The sequence below is a fragment of the Hoplias malabaricus genome, chromosome 6 (genome assembly GCF_029633855.1).
Source record: "Hoplias malabaricus isolate fHopMal1 chromosome 6, fHopMal1.hap1, whole genome shotgun sequence".
NCBI lineage: Eukaryota > Metazoa > Chordata > Actinopteri > Characiformes > Erythrinidae > Hoplias > Hoplias malabaricus.
Genome location: NC_089805.1, coordinates 29,864,558 through 29,888,291, shown reverse-complemented (window position 1 = coordinate 29,888,291; position 23,734 = coordinate 29,864,558). Strand labels below are relative to the sequence as shown.

Here is a 23,734-nt window from a genome sequence, read left to right as displayed (position 1 = left end):
TATGGCACCCCCTCTCCACCATGTTCTATTTCTGTTTTACCCAGTAACCTGATGCACAGTAACGCCCGCATCACTGTGACACAGCAAAGATGAGACATGTTTCACACCACCATGGACAGCTGCCAGTAGTCCACCATGAGGAAATATGATGAGACATTTTATTAATGCCTCTAAAAGCATTAATACGTCACCTGAGGTATGAAATATTGTAGAATAGTTTTCAGATAAGGTTCATACCTGGAAGGTATTTTTAAACACATTCAAGCTGAGAGATACCTGCAAGGCATTTTAACCACTTTACCGTTATCAGCCATGCATATAACATTCTGATGATATGTGATGGTTCTCTGGTTGTTTTGTATGATAAATTGTAAGTGAATGTGTTTATGTGTTGTAGAATGTGACCAGTGGTTTCTGTCACCACCGCAGTAAAAAAAGAAAAGTCTAGAATAAATAGGGAAAGATTCTTTGACGAGCCACATTTCGCTCTGGGAGAATTTGTTTACATGTCAGTGGTGGAAGCAGACCGTAGTTTTGTCCGCGGGTGGAGCTCCCCTTTAAGGTGGCTGGTGCTCAGTGTGTTTCTCCTCCTCTGGTCCAGGCTGCTGTATTTGGAGAGACCGGAAGTGTGACCTGTCCCGCGGTTCTATTGGCTGAGAGAGACGTTGAGAGCGGCGCAGGAGCAGAATCGAGCGGAGCACTCTCTCAACAATCGGAATTAAACAGAAAACAAAGGAAATTCATCAATAAAGAGGGATTCCACTCAAAGGTAAAGTTATAACTTCCGAACGACCTTCTAGGAAAGCCGTTGTTAGCGGACAGTGTGGCGTGTCTTGGGCGCGCGAGGGTCTGTCGGTTCACCGGCCGGGGGCGGGAAGCGCGCGCTCTGCTGAAACGTGCCGTTATTGTTTTTGAGGCATTCTCCCACGTTCACATTCACATTTACATTTATATTGGCTGTGTTAGCCGAGAAGAAGACCCTCAGCCACAACAAATGTTTGAACGACACAGGTTTTTGTTGTGAGAGGTTCTGTCTTCACTAACAGCTCTCCGCCGGGCACACTCGGTTTTGACAGATCTGTCAGTGCTTCTCTGAATTTAAGACACCGACGTGGATTGTCGGTTTCACATTATATCTCATTCTAGGCGGTTTAATAACCGTGTGTCAGGGATTTATACTCTCTGTGCTGTGGAACCTTTTTGTTCATGTGAATAGACAACATTTTGCCGTGGTTGTTTATCTCTCTCTCTCTCTCTCTCTCTCTCTCTCTCTCTCTTTTTAACAGCACATTTCATAACATAAATGTCCATCATACACAGTTAAGTTTGGCTTGTACTTCATTTGGTATGAGTCTCCACAGTCCTCCTTTTACTTGACTGTGTCAACCCTCAAACTCTTAATTTTCCACTACTACTCTTGGCATTCGCAATCTGGAGTCTGAAACAGAAACAGTACTGTATTTTTGTGATAAATATACATTTGCATACAAAGAGTTGGCCTGTTAGTATAGAAGCTCTCTTATTCCGCAGTGCTGTATTTCCATTTGTAACAAATTTAGACTTAGAGATTTGAAAGGAATAGACTAACAGCTGACCAAAATGCCAAATGTGTTTTTATTTCCCCAATAAAAGTAGTATTAACCATGAAGTAATACTGATATGTGTATAACCCACTCAAACAATGTATACCTTGGGGGCAAAATCCACAAATTTGGTCTTTATCATGTTTTGAAATGAAACTTGACAAATCCTCTCAAATAAAATTTGAAATGTGAAGCAATGAAGACTGGCAGCCTGAATGTAAGAGGAATTCATGAAAAATGCAAATAGGATGCCACACTGACAGAAACATGCAGTGCCATTCATGGTCTTCAGTTGCCTTTTTTTTTTGATGTATTCATAACTGATGAATTGGCAGTACTCACATTTTCTTAAGTGAGGCGATTAATTTGCTTTAGTAACTATTGGAACCAGCAATATTTCATACTTCTATCTCATCTAGTACTTTACATACACTGAATTCCCATAGAATCGTATATGTTTTGAAAGGGCAGCTTAGTTCACCAGGAGTCTCGCACTTACGTTTTAGATTGTGTACAGCTTAGATCATGTAATCAGTGGTTCATCCATCACTGTCTGGAGCTACAAGGCTGGGAGCCTCATGCATCTGAGCCTGGAGCTCTGTGACTAAGAAACTGAGGGCTTCTGCTACCTCTGAAATAGCCACTGAGGCCTAGGTCAGGCATTTGACACGTCAGAGAGAATTCTCCAGAGAGATTACAAGATGACGTTTGCATTTCTACACAGGACCACAATTAATTACAGTTGGCAAATCTACAAGAGAGACAAAAACTGAAGAGCTACATATTTAAAAATGTTTTCAGTAGATGCAGTTGATGCCAGAATATGTGTGTTGTTTCAGTGCCATTGCAGGGAATATAGATGAAACCTGAATCAATCAATCTATCTGTCTATCTATCTATCTATCTATCTATCTATCTATCTATCTATCTATCTATCTATCTATCTATCTATCTATCTGACAGTACATTCTGGATTCTACTTTTCTTAACCTTTACTCTATCAAACATAGTAGAGTTGAAAGAGTAGCTGTAGAACATTCTTGGCACCAGATCTTTCAAGCTGTCACTTTTAGGAACTCATTTGGACCTTATGCACATCTAGCAACAAGCTACATCATACGTCATATAAAGGAACCCAGTGTATAATTTTCCATTTTATTTTTATTTAAATAGAAACAACACACCTCTTAAGTCTGATTAAGTGCCATCCCAGTTCCATTTGGAGATTTTAATCACACACATTGTTTGGCAGGTGAGGTCGTCTTTCAATGACTCATCCCATATTGGGTGACCAGATTCCATTTCTTTCCTAACCAAAGAGATAGTGGCAGCACGTTGTCCTCTTAAAGGTCTGGTACTTCTACAGGTGCCTCCTTCCACCTCTCTCTGGATGAAAGATTGAACTTAATATGGTGCTAATTACTAGGCTAGACACTGATCTGATGCCACACATGGAGCACAGCCAGAAGCCAAAATGAGAAAAGATGCTTATGTTGTAGGGATAGGTACTGATTTCATGCCTTGTCCTTTTATGAACCTTAATGATGAGTGACTGCCGTGGTCAACACCTGAATTACATCAACTCAGATCCATTGTGATATTCAGGAATATCAGATATCAGACTTTTTGACAAACAAGTGGTAAACATAATTTGTAAGTTTCCAGTCACACATTTTCTATGACACAGTAAGTATACACCAGGCAAGAACAAGGCATTATTGAACAAGCCACTTTACAAAGTTCTAAAAGTCTACCAGGTTCATATAAAAATATTTCACTTATTTAAAAAAATATAAATATTTGTGATGAGTTATACTACATGCAATACATTCTATAAAAACCATATAAGAAGTATACTGTTTTAAATGAAATGTTACTTCAAACCTTTTAAATTGTGAAATCTATATATGTAACACATGCACAGAGTGAAGTCTACTTTCAAATTGAATTAAATTAACCTTGCTTTTAAAAGCACACACAGGGAAAGACTATTCATTTGAGATAAAAGAATAATATATCACTGTGCTTTTAGATTTATTTATATTAGCACATTTTCATACTCAGAACTGAAATCTAATTGTGAGACTCCTGGAGATTCCCTCCTTTAGTTTTCAGCTTATTGATGTTATCAGGCTTTATTTCACTGCCTTTTGATTTATGTAATCCTGGATGGATCTCAGAGAGAGCAGAAACTGAATAATTAAAGCTCTGCAGTCTGTACTTTAAGAACTGACAAATCTGTGTGCTTCAACTGGACTCTTCTAGTTGTCAACACATTCTCTTTTATTATTCTGGCAAACTTAATAGATCAGATCACCATACAAAAGTGCAAAATAGACAGGACACTATTAATATTTTGTTGCATCATCAGGACTGACCACTACAGGTTTACAGCTGGTGTTCTGTATACTGACAACTGGTGTTCAGTTCATGAATGCTATATCATCCGAATCAGGTCATTCAAAAAAGATAAAAAATAAAAAGTTGAATCAAAATGGGGCGGCATGGTGGAGCAGCAGGTAGTGTCGCAGTCATACAGCTCCAGGGACCTGGAGGTTGTGGGTTCGAGTCCCGCTCTGGGTGACTATCTTTGAGGAGGAGGTGTGTTGCCCACGTGGGTTTCCTCCCATGGTCTAAAAACACACGTTGGTAGGTGAATTGGCGACTCAAAAAAGTGAATGTGTGAGTATGTGTCGCCCGGTGAATAACGCCCCCTTCAGGATGTGTTCCTGCCTTGTGCCCAATGATTCTGGGTAGGCTCCAGACACACTGTGACCCTGAACTGGATAAGCGGTTACAGACAATGAATGAATGAATTAATCAAAATAATTTGAATAGCATGTTTGCAGTGAGAAATTCTGTTCTATGTTAAATAGTTATAATAAAATGAAGTATAAAATGACCTCTTATGGTATATTTTCTTTCAATTTAATTTAAATTAATTAAATGTATGAAAAAATTTTTAGGGCTTTAAAGAAAAAATCTTTGTCCATTATTATGCAATGTCCCATAAATTATTGCATGACTCATAATATATGTAAAATGTATGCAGGTTTTCTAAATACAGGGCGTTATCAATAAGTTTATATTACTCTGTAGGAGCTAATTTTAGGAATGTATATCTGGAATATTAGTGATGCTTGTGACTGCGACCCTGAACTGGATAAGTGGTTACAGATAATGGATGGATGAATGAATGAATGAATGAATGAATGAATGAATGATGCTTGTGTAATAAATGCTTTGCAGCCAGTGTACTGTGCTATACGATTGTTTGTGGGTGCAGACGTGCAAAGTAGTTCCCATCATGTCCTGTATCCTCAGTAAAAAAGAGCCTTTATTTTTATTTGTTGCTGTTGTTGTTACTGCGTAGTTTAGACTGTAGTATGTTTATTTTACTCTGTTATTTGTGTGCAGGTATGGTAGTTTGAAGGATATTTAATAATTCCCTGTTCTCACAGTTTCTTTCCTAATTAGTCAACACCTGCATTTTTGGGTGTGCATTTAAGCATTGAGTCTGACTTTTATTCTGTCTTTTAGCAAATAAATTTAGTGTAATGTAAAATGTTGACAGTCTTCCCTCAATGTCCGATGTCCGGCAAGACAGGTGGACAGACAATCCTAAAATGTACACGGGATAGAATTAGTTTGTTTTATTTTGGTTTTATTGGGGTGTATTTGATGTTAATTAATTAAATATCTTTTTGTAGCACCAGATATTTAAATATGGTCAATGGTCTCAGAGTCTTGCCAGAAGAAGGACACAGATGTAATCTCCTGGAGTTAACAGCAGAAAGTGGAAGCTGGGATTATATGATGAGGAAAATGAGCTATTTGAATAAGAAACATCTGATGTGTGTATGTTGTATAAGGATCATGCACAATTTGAATTAAGAAAGAATAATGACCTCACCAGGTCTCTCTGTCTGATTCTTCTGTACATTGTAACTCCTAGCTAAACTATACACATTTCTGCACACAGTTTAACTGCTTGTTTGACTGATTGGGATGATTTGTGTGACATACCTGAAGACAAGTGAAGAATATTAAGATTTTTTTAACTCTATTACTATTCCAGGCTTTACTTGCAATGGAGGCACTAGTTGAGCGTCTGGAACAAGCCGTGATGCGTCTTGAAGCTGTTTCAGACAAGCTACAGTGTTGTTCTGGAATCATGGCCAATGGTGACATCAATGGACTCAATGGTATTGTAATAACACAGATACAATGACACAAGCTTGTAAACGCTAATGTGATAAGAGTTGCTTAGGAGCATGCAGTGTTTAATGTTTTCATTTTTCTGATATTAGAGGGATGCAATACTGGGTTTCATCTTTTAACAAACCCCCCCAAAAAACTCAAATTAATTCTTTAAAGAACAAACTACTTTTCATATTTAGAAATTTGTCTCTTTCTAATACAAACCCCATTTCCAAAAACTTTTGGGACACCGTAGATAAAAAAACGAATGAAATTATATGCAAATCATTTAAATTACATATTTATTTGAAACCTTATTTTAAACAGAGTCATTTGATTGCCTTTTGATAAGCACAACACTGTGGGATGGGGTCACAAAAGATGTAAATGCTTCAAAGAATGGATTGGGTGAAGTGTCAACAGGCAGTGACATGACTGAATTTAAAAAAGAACATCTAAGAAAGGCTGAGTCTCTCAGATTTATAGATGGGGAGGGGTCCACCACTATGTGAAAGACTGAGCAAACAAAGTTCACTGCATCCACAAATGCAAGTTAAGATTTTATCATGCAAAGAAGAAGCCATATATGAATATAATCCAGAAACAAGGCCATCTTTTCTATCTCTGAGCCATTTAAGATGGAGTGAGATTAAGTGTAAAAGTGTCCTGTGGCCCTACAAATCAAAATTGGGAATTCTTTTATTCTTTTAGGAAATCATCAGACCTTTGAGGAAAGGTCTTGCAAGACTATGTGAAACACATTGTGCATATTGCTCTGTAGTAAAAGAGAGGTGATCAAGTACTTCAGAAAATATTTTGCACATCATGAAATACTATAATTGAGATTTGAAGTGTTGAGCAGCAGAAATCAAGTAAGAATGTGAAAATAGTTCTGTTTAAAATCTACACTGTTAAAAAGAAGGGTTTTTTAAAAGGCAGTGGATTTGAAAGTTCTGAATAGAGCCAGCTGCATGGTGAAATCGGACTTCGGGTTCATAGACAACGTGGTGTATACGGTTCTAAAAAGCACTAAAAAGGTACTTCTGTTGTAACAAGCCAGACTTCATAACAATAGTAGGACCCTTTTAGTGCTATGCAGAACTGTCTTCAGAAAGGTGCTACATAGATCCATATCAACAGTTTTTTCATCAGTCTGAGGAATTTAATCAGGGAAAAACATGTTAGAATGGAAGCAGTTCTATATAGAACACATAGTTCTAATTAAAATCATGACATTAACTAAAGAACCCTCCTTTTAAAGATGCAACACAGTTGTAAAGATGCCCCTTCCCCAAATTGTTTTGGACAATGTGTTGCTGGAATAAAATTAAAATTGGTCATGTGTTTTTCAAAAAATGTCACAGGTTCAAAATTTGAAATGTTGTTAATATTAAATATTAAGTTTAAATGATTTGCAAATCTTTGCATTCGGTTTTGATTTATTTAGATTTTGCATAGCCTCATTTCTTTTCTGGAAATGACATAAATACAATACATTCTGCTAATAAATAACCACATGTTTTGTGTTTAAATAATCAATGACCAAGCTGACTTTTCTGATGACTTGTAATGTTTCACTGTTTGTGACAATAACTTCATAGGTGAGCCCCTGTGCATCAACGCTTTTGATAATTTACTGAAAGGCCCTCTTTCTGAATACTTGAAGAGCAGCCGGACTATTGGAGGAGATGTGGCAAAACATGTATGTACAAAAGTGTTTGTGTTGATGTGTGTTACACACAGATGGGGGGATCTAATTAGTTATTCTGAGAGGAAGGATATTCTCACCTAAGCAAATCAACAATATGTGAAAAGACAAACAAATGATGAAATGAATTCCCCAGAATATTTTCTAATGAACTCTAGTGAGGTATTCTACACAGCTTCTTCCCAAAATGTTCAATGTCTGATATAAAGAGAACACAACATAGGAACACAGAAAGCATGGATGGTAGTCAGAGGTATAGGGAAGTGCTTCACAACACAGAATGAATTGAAACTAAGCTGGGAATTCCCAAATATTTCCATATCTCTGCTGTACCCTCAGCCCTACTCTACCTGCCATATTCCTTTCGACTCAGAGTGAAAGTAATGTTACAAATATAATTCATTCACAAAACTATCAAATCAGCAATGGTTTGGTGGTGAAATGCTTCAAAGAATATGTCGTACACAGGTCACAGATTTTCAGATTTAACCCGTGTTGGAAATGCTTGTAGGCTCTTAACCTGTAGAGTTCATGTACTCTAGGATAATCATCCCTATTAGTCACCTGTCAGACAATGAGTGTGCTCTTCACAGTGTGACCAGATGTTTCTTACCACACTCATTTTTCAAGTAAAGATAAAAGATATCACTGAAAATATGTCAGTTCTGCAAATGAAGTTCAATTTCAAGGAGTCAAATGCTATGAGTGTGTAGTGGACACTTGGTGTGGACACAATCCATTATAATTTTTAAGCAGATGAAGATGTACCATAAGTGGATATAAAAATGATTATATTACAGACTTTAACCTCACAACAAAATATTAAATATTAAAATTAAAATAAATATCAAAACAATATAATTAAGTGTTTTTCCTTCGTATATTAATCAAAATCAAAAGGCCTAGTTCTGTTTTCTGACATGAATTTCCTTCTGGCTTATTGCTTTAACTCACAAAAAGTTTTTCAGTGAGGATGAGAGCTGTACTGTGTCTGCATCCTGTGGTGCTATAAAAAAACTGAGAACATGGTCCAAAGTGTGATAAAAAATGTCATGCATATTATTGAATGTTTGAAGTATAACCATCTTCTGAATAACATTATTTTTACATATTTGCAGTAGTTGAGTGTTAAAGGTACGAGTGTATCCTATATTCCAGAGTATTTTATTTAACATTAGATAACACTTTATTCAGGCCAATCCCTTTTGATCTCAGAAGTGTGAGAAGTACATGAAACAGTTTCATAATGTGCTTTGCCACTAAAGGCAATGCTAATCCAGTTTCCTCATCACGGCTGAAGGAGGTTGGATAGGAGAATGTTTTTATCCAATAGTCAGTTCCTTTTATGGTAACAGCCCCTGGGTTTTAAGAGGAGGACTTTTCCCAAACATTGGGCATGTGGTCTTGGATTTGACCCTGCTTGAAGTACATGTGTGTGTGTGTGTAGTGCAGAGTAAAGATTGTAACTTTCAATGGGACAGGGAGCCCTATAGGAAGATTTATTTATGCTGCCTATTCATCTGTAACATGAGGGTCATAATACACAAAGTTGGTTAATGTCTTATTATTGTGTATTATAAGACAAGTAACACAATGCACTTTTTATACACATGTTTAAAAGGCTTTGTGTTTAAAAAAATATTTACATGTTTGTATATTGTTTAACATACCTCTGCTAAATACTACTCAATACTATCTCAATACTCACATTCATTAATAGTTTGTAGCTCTGTCTCTATCAGGGCTTATGACCCTGTAAGATGTGTGGTGGTGTTTTTAACATGGATGCTTTATTCAACAGGCTGAGATGGTTTCCAGTGCTCTGCAACTGCAGAGAACCTTCCTCAAAATGGCCACTACACATCAGGAACCAGCACAGGTAAAGATTATAAAGATTTATTTTATATTCATACACTTTTATTTTATTTTCCTTCAGTATAATAATAATAATAACACTTAGCATTAGCAAACACAACTAGCATTCCTGAGGGACACTGTCACAAAGGTGTGTCTTTTTTTTGTTTCTGTCAAAGTTATGAAACTTACAGCCCAACTTGACCCAAGGCTTAGCTCTAATAGACTTTTCATCACATTACACATAAATGAATATCACTCATGGCGTTTCAACAGCAATTTGCAAATATACATTAAAAGGCCCTCAATCCAAAAACATTTCTGACCTATTATGAATGGTCAGTTTTGGTTAGAATGTGAGAAACATATGATAAACGATCCTGTCCATATTAATGTTATGTCATCAGTGCAAATCAGTTCAGATTTTTGATCATATGCCCAGAGATATCATGCCCTCATTCCACTCAGAACTTATGTCATCGGTTGTACCTGTACATTACAAATATTTTTCAGACACATGCAAATACTGATGGAGCTAATTATGTGGTTGGCTCTCACATCCTGTCAAAGACTGGCACTGAAGGCTAAGGTGTCCATGAGCTTCCAAGGTTCAGTAGGTTTGCACTGATTTACACTGATATGTAGAGTTCTTCCTCTAGTCCATACAGTTCTGAGGTTATGTGGTCAGCCATGCGACATTGGGCTCTCTGTGCACATAGGGATTACGTCCACTGTTCAAAAGAACGCCAATACAACACATTCCCAACGCTTCACACAGCAGCGCTGGGGGGAAGTCTGGGGGGCCAGCCTGATGTCATTCCATTGGACTTTGGTTTGTGTTATCTGTTGCCCAAACAGGAGGTGATTAGCTTCTAGCCTGAAGGCCATTGGACAAGAGCAGATTCAGGAATTATGTTGTCTAATAAACAAACAAGCCAGTGAGATGTGTTCTGACTTACTGTACAGAAAATAGATTTTGGTGATTGATCCAGTGCTAATTCACAAGGAATTTGTTGTGTTTAACTGTTTGAGAGAGAAATTGTAACAAAAAAACAAAGGGTAGTCACTCAAAGATATATGATATATTGTGCTGTTGAGTCTTCAATGTCATATTCAGTTAAATGTTTTTTTTCTTGCCTTTTTAAATAATATACCCTGAGTTTATAGTCTCTTACTATTGCAGATTACTGTCAGTTATTTCTAAATTGGCGTGATGAGAAACACGTTTATTTTTAAGGTAGGGTAGGTTGCTTAGAGAGAAAAATGGTAAATCCTTGGATGGATTCCCAGAATGGATTACTATAAAAATTAATGGGAAAACACTAGAGTTAAACTTGATATGACCAGAAAAGGCTGGTGTTTATCTAGAATTGTCTGTGCTATACTCCCTGGAGTACACAGTCAGATTTTGTTTAACTTTATGCTTTCACTAATCCCAGAACTAATATTCACACTCATACTCGCCATGACCCTTTCTGTTCATTGTATATATTACCCTTGTGTATAAATGCATGTAATATTTCTACATACACTTTAATGGGTATCTGTACCAGTGCCAGTATGCTGTAAAGCTGTAAAGCTCTGGCTCCTTTCTCACTTGTTCTCTTTCTGTGTTTGTGTGTGGGGCTAAGGTTGCATTCTGTGGCTTTTTATGGTCATGTTCTATATTTGAGCTGCTGTGTTTCTGTGGCCTTGATCAAGTGACAGGCTTGTCGGTGGACTTAGGCGAGTGTTTGTGTGGCCTGCAGACTAGAGAGCACAGCTGTTACTTTCTGTAATTCCCTCTTAGACTGCCTAGTGGAGCTGAAATGATCTTAAACAGAACTCTTGGTCAAGGGGTTCAAGCTTAGGTTGCCATCAAGGTCATGTTATTTTGAGTCATTGACAGTAGAATTGATAGCTTCTATGAGTCATTTTTAAACACATGCTACTTTTATATCAGAACTGAGGAATATTTTGGGTACATGAGCAACATAATGGAGGAGTGGAGGGTTGGATGGACAAAAAGAAATCATAAAGCAAATGTCTGAACTTGCTGTAATGAGCCACACGTGTGTCAACGCAGGGTAATCCATATCTTCCCTCTTGGAAATCTTCATCCACTTTTTGTTCTTGTGTGTGAAGGTCTACAAAAGGAAGATGTATTCCTTGCCCTGGTTTCATTCATAGCCCAGAGATAGGCAGGCTATTTCTGTCCATCTCCCCTAAGCTGAACGTGATACTAGAGGGGATATCCAGGCTGATGCAGGAGCAGGTATGGATTGATGACTCAGTCTGAGTCGACATTCATGTTTAGTCAATCCCCTACAATTCCAAGAGGTCATTTAGCAAACATGTCCTCAACTAATACTCTCAAGGAACAGTTCTAAGATTGTCAGAGATTCCCCTAAGGGCAGATGAAATGTGAAAGTTGACACAGGCGTGTTTAATGGCTTTAAAGAAATCGATTTATTCATACTTCACTAGACTTTCTGTCTAAATTTCTTTCTAACATTGGTCCTTTACACTTGCAGATTTGTCTCTTAATAGCAGCCATAATGTCCATTATAATGCTTGGAGCATGAAAGGACTGCCTTTATCTATAGAAATTAAAATCATGTGCAAGTTGTTAGAAGAGTCCACCCTCCTCTCCTTTTTCCCAGTTCTGCAAGCAAACACACACAAGGACAGCAAAGAACAGCTAAAGAATGAAAATAAAAGAACTACCCAGTTATTTGCCCTGTTGATATATCTAATTGTTTATTTTTTGCTTGTTACCTCATGAAATTGCTATTTTCATGTGGAATTAATGCATGATGAGAAGGTGTGTACAATCATTTGGAAATAAACATAATATGCATAAAAATACAGCTGAAATGAGATGTGTATGTTTAATGTCTCACTAGGGATATTTCTTCAGATGATTTTGCTGTTGCTATACTGGTCCAGTTTAGTTTGGCCCAAGTAATGGCACTAAAATGAGAGAAATATTTTTAACCTGGGTAAAATAAGAACAGCTAAACAAATTTATTTTCCCAGCAAACGACCCAGAATTTCATTAAATATGTGAATGTTAAGAAACAACAAACAGGGCAATATGTGACCATAAGCAGTAAGTAGACACAGTCATATTATAAAAAGAAACAGCATGTTCCCCTTCTCCATGTTATGCTGAAGTAAACTCTAAACACTGGAACATTACAGGGCCTTACAAGGCCAGTGGGATCTCCCCTGTCTCGAGCTGGAATGCTGGCTAGGAGGGAGGTGGGGTTCTCTGGATGTAACACTGGAAAGTAGTACTTCCTGTATTTGATGGGTTTCACTAATATATTCTAATGGTTACACTAAGTATTTTATGTTTATTTCACTGGAGGATGAAGATTCATAATGTTGTTAAACAGTTTGAACACACAATTGTAGGCTCATGTGGCATATTATGTGTTGGATATAATGTATCTGTGATTTTAAATATTTCTTGACCTTTGTCATCCTGGTTGTGTGTGGCCTCTCCTCAGACAGAGCTAACGGACCTCCTCAGGCCAATCTCGGATCAGATTGAGGAGATCCAGAACTTCAGAGAGAAGAACCGTGGTAGCCAGCTGTTTAACCATCTGTCTGCCGTCAGTGAAAGCATTCCTGCACTGGGCTGGGTGGCTGTGGTGAGTGTCACAAAATGCAGTAGTCTGTATACAGCTTTTCATACAATTTTCATAAAATGATATCTACTTTTGTCATCAACCACGTGACAAATTACGCATTGAGACCAATATCATTCAACTTTAATTTACAAGAATATATTTGGCTTCTGAATATTATAGTGTTCCTCTCTTGCGCCCAGTGATTCCGGGTAGGCTCCGGACCCACCGCGACACAATATTTACACAATGTGAAGGATAGGTTCTGTGTTCCAATGGTGTAGTAAACTAAAAATGGACAAAAAAGGAGCTACGTGTTTTTGTTTGGAATATATATTTCATGTAACTGACTGATATGTCACAATGTTTGTGGGTTTCTTTCTGAGTATATAATTGCCCCTAATCCTCTTGAGTGAATTACAATGTTGTGCATGGTCTGGGCTCCGTCAACTCCGTCTCAAGTTACACTCCTGTCCCATACTCCATTTTTTCCCAACAGAATGTGTATATTCTCTATTCAAAGCCCCTCACAGACTCATAATCTTTGTTTACATTTCACAAGTACGGGTTAAGCATGTCGTTCTTACTCATCTGTTTCTGATGCTCTTTCTTAGAGTCAAAAGCCAGGACCTTATGTAAAGGAGATGAATGATGCTGCTATGTTCTACACCAACAGAGTTCTGAAAGACTACAAAGACACGTGAGTAAAGCCAATAAAGAAGCATCTGAATGAATTCATGCACTTAATTTGGTTAATTTAGGGTTAGACTATTTACAAATACTGCTTCGTGGGATCAGGTCTAGTCAAAAATGAACAGTGTCTTTAAAATATTTTAAAGACCAGGTGCCAAAAGCCAGGTGTTGTCTGCAGTTTCCTTTGGGATGAATAACATTTGACCTTGTCATTTTATCTTATTCCTCTTTACAATGTATGACGGTTTTATGGTGACACAAAGGTTCAAAATGACTTATAAATAATAAAATGTTGTTACATGAAATCAAATGTCAAATGCCACCGTCCTGAAATATTTTTGTTGCTTTAGCTTCAATAACTTGTTTTTCTTCCCCTGGTTGTAGTGACCCTTGCCATGCGGAGTGGGTGCGTTCATACCTGAGTATCTGGACTGAACTCCAGCTCTATATCAAACAGCACCACACCACTGGACTGATCTGGAGGAAAACTGTGAGTTGTACTTGTAATTTCATACCACACAACACTGTGTTCTGCAGATTATTTTAGGACAAATAAAGTGTTTTCTTTAACAGAAATAAAGCCTTAATGTAAATAGTATTTGAAAATTATTTTGAAAAATATATATTTTTACACTAAAAATCACAAGAATTATTTCTTAGACTGTGCAAGAGATGAGTGTGATATTTTTTATCCTTTGGCTTTTCAGGGGAAGATCCTTTGAAACTTTGAAATACCACTAAGGAAATATTTCCATTTTTAGTCATAGAGGGACTGCTACAGTGAGCAGAGATATTATTTGAACTGTGATATTCATGCAGATTGAGGGATCTCTCTTAAAAATCTGGTAATGCTGGTCTGTCCTGGGAATTCATTACTCTTCCAACTCTTGGTGTTTTCTTTACTTTAACTTCTTCAGATAAAAGACCTGTAGGTTGTATCTGTTTTTATTAGTGCTTAGCCACTCCAATAATATAGGGTATACCCTAAAAGGACTGGTAAAACATGGATTTGGGACATTTGGGGCTCTTTTATAATGACCAACATCTGCTGTTTAAGTTATGGGAAACAGATGCTATCTTTCAGTTTCTCCAGTGTTTTCTGATGAGATGTGAAGTGTGTGTCTGTGCATATGTGTGTGTGTAACACAGGAACTTGAGAATTCTCTGTGGCGGTGCATGTGTGTCAGCTGTTCCTCTGGCTGTGAGCATTAGAGTGTGAGGAGCTTGTGCAGTGGACAGGTGGCTCTCAAGGTCCCTTTGAAAGGAGGGTTTTTACCAAAGAAATGGCTCAACAAAAGCCTAGTGTGTATTCAGATATCCCACCTGCTCTCACACGCGTGCATGTGTGTAATTTAAACTCTCACGTAGTCGCCACTTACATCCACGATGCAAATCTTCACCATATATTTTTCTCTGATACCTCTGGTATACAGCATGATGTGGACGTATTGGGGATTAAAATACGGTTAAGTACTGACCTTTTGAGGTCGAAGGTTATGGTCCACAACTGCTGTGCTCCTGCTGGACCGAGACATCAGCAGAAGTATTTGGAGTGACAGGAGGGTGTGAGCTTGTTTATGTTGGAAAAGAAAAGACGTGTGTGTACCAGTTGCTGTACTTGTGTAAGCGTTGAAGAGGGGATTGTGTACAACTGTCAATGGCAGCTGTGCTGACACAGGGAAAAGTGTAAGGGTGCCTCATTTAATGTGGTAACCAACTGCCACACATTTATCTTTTTTTTTAGCTTGCTGTTTAAATTCCTCCCAGCACATTTAAAGTTAGGTTACATATGGCAATATTTTACAAGCAAAACCCATATTCAACAGAATATATTTTGTCAATATTTGAAAAATGTAGATAACATTATTAAATCCCTAATCATTCAGTTCTATTTAGTTGTGTAGTCTTTTTAGTAGCTGTAGTTAAATGAGAGAATTATTATGATCCACCAAGTCTGCAAGTTTCCAATTAAGTTATTTTCTACCAGAACAAACAAGACTGCCATATCTTAAGTATCACATTTGGGTTAGTGGTACAGTCTGAAATATTGCCTAATACACCTCCTAGTGGAGTTTCCCTGTCCTGCAATTTTATGTTCCTCTGTTTCTGATGCATTTCCCAAGATTTAAAGGGAACAATATACTACTTTTTTATTAGTTTATATATATATTTTTTTATTCTTCTTCTCCTCTTAGATTATTATGATATCTGAGAAGTTGTTGAGTTTATGGGTTTACCAAAAAAGTCATAATTTGCCTGACTGCCTTGTGTTGGGACAGTGTTTTAAACAGTGCCTAAAAACTCCAGCATCACTGCTGTGTCTGATCCATTCATACCAACACAACACACACTGACACAGCACCACCACGTCAGTGTCGTTCCAGCGCTGAGAATGATCCACCAGCCAGAATATATCTGTTCTTTGGTGGTTTACGGTGGTCATGACCATTGAAGGACAGGGTGAAAAGGAGCAAACAAAAGATGCAGAGCAGCAGATGGAGTACAGCCTGTAACTGTAGAACTACAATGTGCTCTTGAGTGGTAAGTGGAGCTGATAATGACGAGTGTAGATACAAGGGGGTGGTAATGATGTTATGGCTGATTGGTTTTTTTGTTTTTTTACTGAAAAGATATATAAGAATATTTGGATTTCCATGTTTCCACGCTGAAATAACAGAACAATCACAACCAGCATATAAGATATCCTCATAATTTTGAATAGCTGATTCCATTATTTTCCACAGGGTCCTGTAGCTCCTTCATCTTTGTTCATGGCTCCTCCTGCTGGTGCCTGTCCACCACCTCCACCACCACCACCACCACTAGTGTTCACAGAGGAGGGCCCAAAGCCTGATAACAGTGCAGCTCAGCGCTCAGCTCTGTTTGCCCAGCTCAACCAGGGAGAGGCCATAACTAAAGGTGGGCAGGGGAAAGTAACATTAAATATGATTTTAGTTCACACAAATGTATCTGTCTTTTAAAGCAAACTTTCTAATGATATGCCACATGAATTAGTCCCTCCTATCCTATGTATTTTTATTGTAATACAACATACATCAGTGATTAACAGTGACATTTTAATCATTCTGTTAGTTCCTCATTGCAGTTTTTTTATCCATCTGCCTCTGCTTAAACCAGCCATCTTCAGCATCACTGTTCATAGTTCTATTTCTTTATATGCATTGTTATTAGGATTAAAGCATGTATGTGATGACGAGAAGACACATAAGAACCCTGCACTACGCTCTCATGGTGGAGCACCTCAATCCTCTCCAACAAAAGGAAGATCACCCAGCTCCTCCACTCCAACACCAGCCAAGAAACATTCTCCTGTACTAGAACTGGAAGGGAAAAAGTGGAGGGTGGTAGGTCCAATTAGCCTTCATTTACATCTCTTCCATTCCATTGTCATTATTATACGTGAGATGGTCTGTAGTGGAAGTTGAAATACTTCAACAAGTGATAGGATAAAATCACTTATTCTTAAAATACTCCTTCAGCTTCTTTTGGGTGCCAAACCCACAGTCAAATATTATCCCACACTCTATTGGTGTTTGGTGTTTAGGAGCACCAGGAGAAGACTCATGACCTGGTGATAGAGGAAACAGAGCTGAAACAGGTGGTTTATGTCTTTAGCTGCAACAACTCCACACTTCAGATCAAAGGCAAAGTCAACTCAATCATTGTGGGTGAGTGAATCTATTTGCATACAGTGTTTGTGGGCATGATGACTTTGTCTTATCTAGACTTCTCTACATCTAGATAACTGCAAGAAGCTGGGACTTGTATTTGAAAATGTGGTTGGCATTCTTGAAGTCATCAACTCCAGAGACATTCAGCTCCAGGTCAGGATAGCCACTTTATTTTATATCAATTAATTGATTGATTTGAATGGAATTGAAATGAATGTGGAATAATCTAACGTTCCTTCACTAAGGTGCTGGGGAAAGTGCCTACCATTTCAATAAACAAGACAGAGGGATGCCACATCTACCTGAGTAAAGATTCTCTCAATTGTGAAATTGTCAGTGCCAAGAGTTCTGAAATGAATATTCTGGTGCCTCAGGAAGACGATGACTATGTGAGTGAACCCACCTTAATAACCACTTTCATTTTCATTTGTAAGTTTGGAACAAATCCACTGAGGATCCTTCTATAAGACATCATTTATAGTTAATTATTACACTTGAAAGAAGCATATGTTTTTAAAAATGCCATTGCTCTGTTTTCCATGCCTATCAACAGAGAGAGTTTCCAGTCCCGGAGCAGTTTAAGACTGTTTGGGATGGGTCCAAGCTGGTGACAGAGCCAACAGAGATGGCTGGCTGATTGACAGAGTAATAATGTTTTCTAAGTCATCTCTACTGGTAGCCCCCAATCACTTTCAAATATTTGTCAGCGCTGGTCTTGCAGACACACTTAGTTCCATATTGTACTGTCAGTAGGGGTTTCCCACTGGAAATCCTTTTTTAAAGTGTAAGGTTTATCTGTGTTACGCTATTAAGTCCTAGAAATTAGGTCAACATCATCACCTATAACACTGTAGTCGTATTATTTAGATGATTGGAAGCAGATGCTACATAAGAGCCTGAGAGCCTCTTTTGTTTCCATAGTTATCAACTAAAATTTTGGATTCAGATGTAAATTCTGATATTTGGCTAATTCACTAAGTTAGCCTCAACGAGCAGCCAACATCTATTAGATTAAAAACTTTGTTTTGTTCTGCAGCACTTTTCAAAATTATTTTCAATGTCATGTTTCAGACCTTATACATTATTTTGTAGTGTTTACAAAAGTATCTTTTAAATCAATATTTGTTTGGAAACTATGTGAACAATTTTCCAGACATAGACAAACACCAGTCCAACATGAAAAAAAGATTCAAATATTTATACTTTTCACAAAAGCACTAATTGGTCTGGTTATGTACCACTGGCTCTTTATGATCAAACAAATGTTTGCCTTGTGAATTTTTTTTTATTTAGCATACATTATGTAATGTTGAATGTGTCTTTTTACTTTTTTTAATTATTATTATTATACTCTCACCAATGTAATAGTAATCAGATATAATACACACCACAATCCCAGTGTCCTGTGCCATCGTGGTCATACACTAATGTTTGTGGACAAGAATTTGGTTGTGTGTGTTGTGACCAACACAGGATATTTTGGTAAAAAAAAAAAGAAAATCAGTTCGTCTGATGAAGTCCCTTGCATTGAAAGCAGTCTGTCTTGTGTTGTGAGATTATTTGTAGAACAGTATTAAGATGAATAAATAGTTTAACAAAGCATCACAAAGTTACTCAGTAACTGACTTCAATCATAATAGCTCCTGTTGTTCTTACATAATCTTTTAAAATAAAACCCGTTGAACTCATTTTGGAAAATGAATCAGCACACAATTGAAAACCTCACCAAACTGACTTGTAACTAATTCTCTCACTCACTTAGAAACTGACTCTCAGTAATGGCATCAAACTCCCTCACAATAAGAGATTGCTCCACAAGGGGGTGCTTTTGCTTGGCATCAAAGACACTGGTTTTGTTTTAAACGTTTTGTAGTTCAGTCAATGGCATTGTGCTTGTCTTGTCCCTATTTCTGTGTAGTAGTCATTATTTATCTGCACTTCTCAATCCTCGTTTTGCTCACATCATAAACTGGTTTTATGTATGTACACTGCGAAATGGTAAACTACCAATCGATGACACTATAAATAGGGACATTGTTGTAAAATCAGTGTGGGATTTAAGTGTTTAACATTTGTAGCCTTCTTTGATATAGATTATTGAAATTATAGCATTGTCCTGCATAGCTTTCAACAGTAAAATTATACCTATTTTACAGCATTTTAATACGAAACAAGCTCACTATAAATGTAGCACAGAAATACCAGATAAGGTAGAATGTATTTAGATATTTTTGAAAAGTATTTTAATAACTTGTTAAACATTCACTCAGCAGATGAAAGTGTATTTTCACATTAGTCCTACCATTAAAGCATAATACACTACACCAATGCACACAAGTTCATGCCTTTTACTTAATTCTGTGAAGTCATGCTTTTCTTAATTTCTGTATCAGTGTCCCCTGCCTAGAAGACAAAGGGTATAAAATCTGTTAAGTGATTATTCCTGGTTGTGGAATCATAACTTTCTTAAGATTTGAATAAGTTTATTTAAAAAGGATGTGATGCCTTTTTTATATAAAAATCAATCTCGAGTTTTATTATGTACAGCAAGATCAGACAAACAAGGAAGAATTTTTTTGCAAATGAAAACTACTAGAGCAATGCTGGGTAGTGGGTATAAATATCAGTTGGTTGCTTCAGTATTGTTTCATACTTCAGAGAAAACTAGTCAGATTCAGAAAAGCATCCTCACCAGTGCTTTGAGATACGAGCTACAGCACATTTAAAATTTACACCAACTGAAAAATGACAAACTACTACAAATGAACAACAAAAGACCCTTTGCAGACTCCACTGTACGTTACTGTGTACATTCAATTAGTAAGATTACAAATTTTAAAAAGAGCAAAGGGTGAATTTTGTATTTAATTCAAAAGCAAAAGACAAACCCCCAGAATGATTTCAAGGGTTTTATCCCACAAACTTGCCCTTACCTCTGTGGTACAGTCAGTGTTTGATAACCATGTTCCCCTGAGAGTCCTGTGTAAAAAGCATCTCTGGCCCTACATCCGAGTCCTCCTCAGCTTCCCAGGGCTTTACAGATGGTAGGTTCCTGTGATCTCGGCTCTCGGTCGAGTTGGTTCGATCCTTTAGTGCACCTCTAGACTGTTGCGGACGGTTGGCAATCACACGAAAACCTTCTGAGTCTTGAGTGAATAACATGTCCAAAGAGTTTGGTTCACTCTCCACGTGCTCCTTTATTAAATTAAGGGCCGGATAATGCTTCAACTTTTGAAAAACATCTGGCTTTTTAAAATTTGAAAAACTCTTAGCTGGACTGAGAGATATCAGTGGCTTAAGAAATGAAACTTCTGAACTGTGTGTGGGTGATGAGGGATCACAGTTTTCTTTTTCCTTTCTCTTTAAAGGTGAGCAGTGAGTATGACGATGATTTGTCTCAGATAGTTCCGGTTGTTTATGAAACTTTAGAGGATGTTTCACACTATGTTTGTTCTCTGTGACTGATCTTGCAGTCAGTATAGGCCTCTGAAGAGAAAGGCTCTGGTTAATTGTTGTGCAGGCACTCATGCTCTCCTGACTCTGTAAATCCTTTTCAGAAACAGAAGCTGAACAACTCTCTCTCTTCCTCTTTCCATCGTGGTAATGAGAATCCTGTAGCTGATCACTGAGAAGCAACGTTTCAGGGATATCCTGAATTTCATTTGTTCTACATCCATGAAAAATGACTTTGCTTCTCTTCTTTTGTGTGTCATTTCCATCTTCAAATATATCATCTTCAGGGGTAGGTCTACTTCGCTTTTCTGCTGGCTCACGCTCCTCGTATTGACACCCCCAAAACAAATGGAAAAAATGCTGCTGTTTTTTCTCACATTTATTGACTTCACCTGTCTCCTCAATATCTGCGTCAAATTCCTGTTGGGGAGATTTAAGACTGGTGCACATCCTTTTTTCCAGAGGTGATTCAGGTGATCCAGGTGTTGACACACACTTTTGTTCAATCCCTGTATGTGCTCCAGGAGGTGGAGAACTACACTGATCTGTGTGAAAATTAAAGCAATAATTCAGTTTAGCTAAAACAACTGAAACCAACCATGTAATTAAAAAATGTAATACCAGGAAATGAAAGCAAAATACCTTTACTCATTTCACTCTGTGGTAGAAAGAATGATGATATGGTGCTCTGTCTGGTGGCAGGCATGTGCATCTTGGTCTGGGTGAAGTTCAGTGTAACCGCCAAGCTGTGCCCACTGGACCGAGCCAGTGGATTCAGAAATTTTGAAATTGGCTGCTCCAGTTGTTTCTATAATTTGTAAAGATAAAGCGATCAGTCTTGCAGGATACCTTTTAGATTTAAGAACCTAATATTAGACGCCCTATTAACCATAATGTAAGGATAAAACCTTGTCAGTTTTGGCATAAAGCCAAACCCAGGACCATAGTTATATTAATAAAAAATATATATTTTTTTGTAATTACATTGTACTGTTGCAGAAACCAAAATACCCAATTTGCAATACACAAAACATAACAAAAACACCGTAATACACACACACAGACAGAACTAGACATAACAGAACAGGACCTAGTGAAAGAACAGATTAGGCCCGAGGCAGATTATATGAAAGCATGAAAATATATTATTAAAAATTAGATTTAAATATGGAGAGAGGATTACATTTTTTTTTAATCAGGGGAGGAAAAGAATTCCAAGGTTGAGGCACAAATCTAGAAAATGCTCAGGCGCCAAAGCCTTGCAGGTTGAACAGAGGAATGGTGAGTTGTCCATCAGTAAAAGACCTGAGTGTACAGGAGGGTTTATAGGGAAGGAAATGATCAGACAGATATGAAGGTGCTAGATTGTAAAAAGCTTTAATGGTAAGTAAAAGAACTTTGATAGATCCACATCCAGGTGAGGGGGAGGGTGAGACCCGCAGCAGATTTATGGACCATCTGGAGATTTTGACTGGAGGAACTGGAATTGTCAATGTCCAATTTATCAGGTCCACTGATCATATGGGTGCACTTTGCAGTTGTACAATTACAGACTGTAATTTAATATTTACAAAATAAAATGAGTTTTTTCAGTGAATACAAAGGAAAAAATGTTTTCTTTGTAGTTTTATCAGTCACCTTTTCTGGAAAAAGGGTAAGTCCTGCTCTGAGATGGTTTTGAAGGACAGGCTGAGAGAGGGAGAGACACAGTATGCAGAGCAGTTGGACTACAAGGTGTAATTTTAGAACTGTAAAGTGCATCTATATTGGAACCTACATAATGTAGGATGAGTGTAGAAACAAGGTCACCGTAGTGTTATGACTTATGACAGTACGGTTGTGTGTTGTAGACACAAACATACATACACACACACACACACACACACACACACATAATTATATATAACTAATAAACTATAGATAATTATATATAACTAATTAATCTCTACACCTTATAATACCAAACATTGGCGATAAAATAAAGGCTTAAACACAGTATAACTGCATTTTGTTCTGGAGATTCAGACTAAGGCTGCAGTAATAGTCCCCTGGGGAAGCAGGGAAGTACATAGAGAATATGGTGCTATTTGAGATGCAGCCTGGTTGTAAACTTGTAGCTAAATAGAAATCCATTTTACATCAAACCAATCGATTTTATTTACAACACAACCACTTCATTGTGGAATGATTAAAAACAACGTGTTTTCTCTGTCAGACTACCGGTTTACTGTTCGTACCTTTAAACTCACCCGCCGCTTCTTCGCTCTTAACTCAGCGGCGTCCAGCCACACTCCGCACTCCTCGGGCTCTGGGGTGGGTTTAGAAGTCTTACTCCTACTGCTTTTCATGTTAAAGCTCCACGAAACTCGAATAAAGTGAATGTCGGTGTCTGAATGAAAACGGTAGCTATGAGTGACCCCGGCCTGTGGTAGGTCGCTTAGACAAACGTTAAACCCGCTTGAGGAAAAGCACCTAAAACGGTAAGTCTGACATTAATCAACCTACAACACGGAGATAATACCGTCTGCGGTTTTGTCTCTAGCTGCAGGCCGGAGTCACCTAGTTCGTTGTTCAGCTGCTGAAGTAGTCCTCAAGAACGAATTTCACTTTCCCGCGCGCAGCGTATGTTTAGAGGATACTGGGTTGCCAAATATTTTTATAATAAGGGTTTTCCCCTTACACTAGTTTGTCATACAGTCTGTAGAGGAAAACAAAATTAAAACCTGCCCGTTTCCAGAGGTTTTATTTTAGGTTAAGTTTATTAATAATAATAATAATAATAATAGTAATAATAATAAACAATTTTAGTTAAATAATAATATATACATATTAAAGTTTATTGGTGTTCATATTATGTCTAAGGTCCAGAGAGAGCCAGAGAGTTCTGGGGAAAATTGTCCAATGTAGGACAGGCCTAGCATTGGGCATAAATCATCT

General features: G+C 37.6%; 2 protein-coding genes across 5 annotated transcripts; one reads left to right on the top strand and one right to left on the bottom strand.

Moving 5' to 3' along the window:
• Positions 1-625: 625 nt before the first annotated feature.
• On the top strand, positions 626-19,641 carry cap2 (cyclase associated actin cytoskeleton regulatory protein 2). The gene is made up of 13 exons (XM_066675813.1): positions 626-769; positions 5,662-5,788; positions 7,385-7,485; positions 9,293-9,370; positions 12,840-12,983; positions 13,574-13,659; positions 14,037-14,142; positions 16,397-16,571; positions 16,845-17,017; positions 17,218-17,341; positions 17,415-17,497; positions 17,590-17,733; positions 17,898-19,641. The coding sequence occupies exons 2-13, from the start codon at positions 5,674-5,676 to the stop codon at positions 17,979-17,981; spliced, it is 1,413 nt and encodes a 470-aa protein (XP_066531910.1). The 5' UTR covers positions 626-769; positions 5,662-5,673; the 3' UTR covers positions 17,982-19,641.
• On the bottom strand, positions 17,143-23,405 carry LOC136700444 (aurora kinase A- and ninein-interacting protein). Of its 4 annotated transcripts, none has more exons than XM_066675810.1 (4): positions 23,035-23,405; positions 21,440-21,605; positions 20,278-21,342; positions 17,143-17,241 (listed from the first exon to the last, which is right to left on the bottom strand). In XM_066675810.1, exons 1-3 carry the CDS (start codon positions 23,143-23,145, stop codon positions 20,291-20,293), a joined length of 1,329 nt encoding a protein of 442 aa, XP_066531907.1. In that variant the 5' UTR covers positions 23,146-23,405; the 3' UTR covers positions 17,143-17,241; positions 20,278-20,290. The 4 variants fall into 4 exon arrangements, with proteins under 4 accessions (XP_066531907.1, XP_066531908.1, XP_066531909.1 ...); XM_066675811.1 differs by lacking the exon at positions 17,143-17,241 and adding an exon at positions 19,724-19,747; XM_066675812.1 differs by lacking the exon at positions 17,143-17,241 and having other exon boundaries at positions 19,797-21,342; positions 23,047-23,405.
• Positions 23,406-23,734: the final 329 nt, after the last annotated feature.

Coding starts and splice junctions, on each gene's coding strand:
- cap2 (XM_066675813.1), top strand. CDS start 5,674: ATGGAGGCACTAGTTGAGCGTCTGGAACAAGCCGTGATGCGTCTTGAA. Junction 9,371..12,839: donor CACATCAGGAACCAGCACAG/GTAAAGATTATA, acceptor GCCTCTCCTCAG/ACAGAGCTAACGGACCTCCT. Junction 17,018..17,217: donor AAGGGAAAAAGTGGAGGGTG/GTAGGTCCAATT, acceptor TTTGGTGTTTAG/GAGCACCAGGAGAAGACTCA.
- LOC136700444 (XM_066675810.1), bottom strand. CDS start 23,145: ATGAAAAGCAGTAGGAGTAAGACTTCTAAACCCACCCCAGAGCCCGAG. Junction 21,606..23,034: donor AGCGGCGGGTGAGTTTAAAG/GTACGAACAGTA, acceptor TACAAATTATAG/AAACAACTGGAGCAGCCAAT. Junction 21,343..21,439: donor ACAGAGTGAAATGAGTAAAG/GTATTTTGCTTT, acceptor ATTTTCACACAG/ATCAGTGTAGTTCTCCACCT.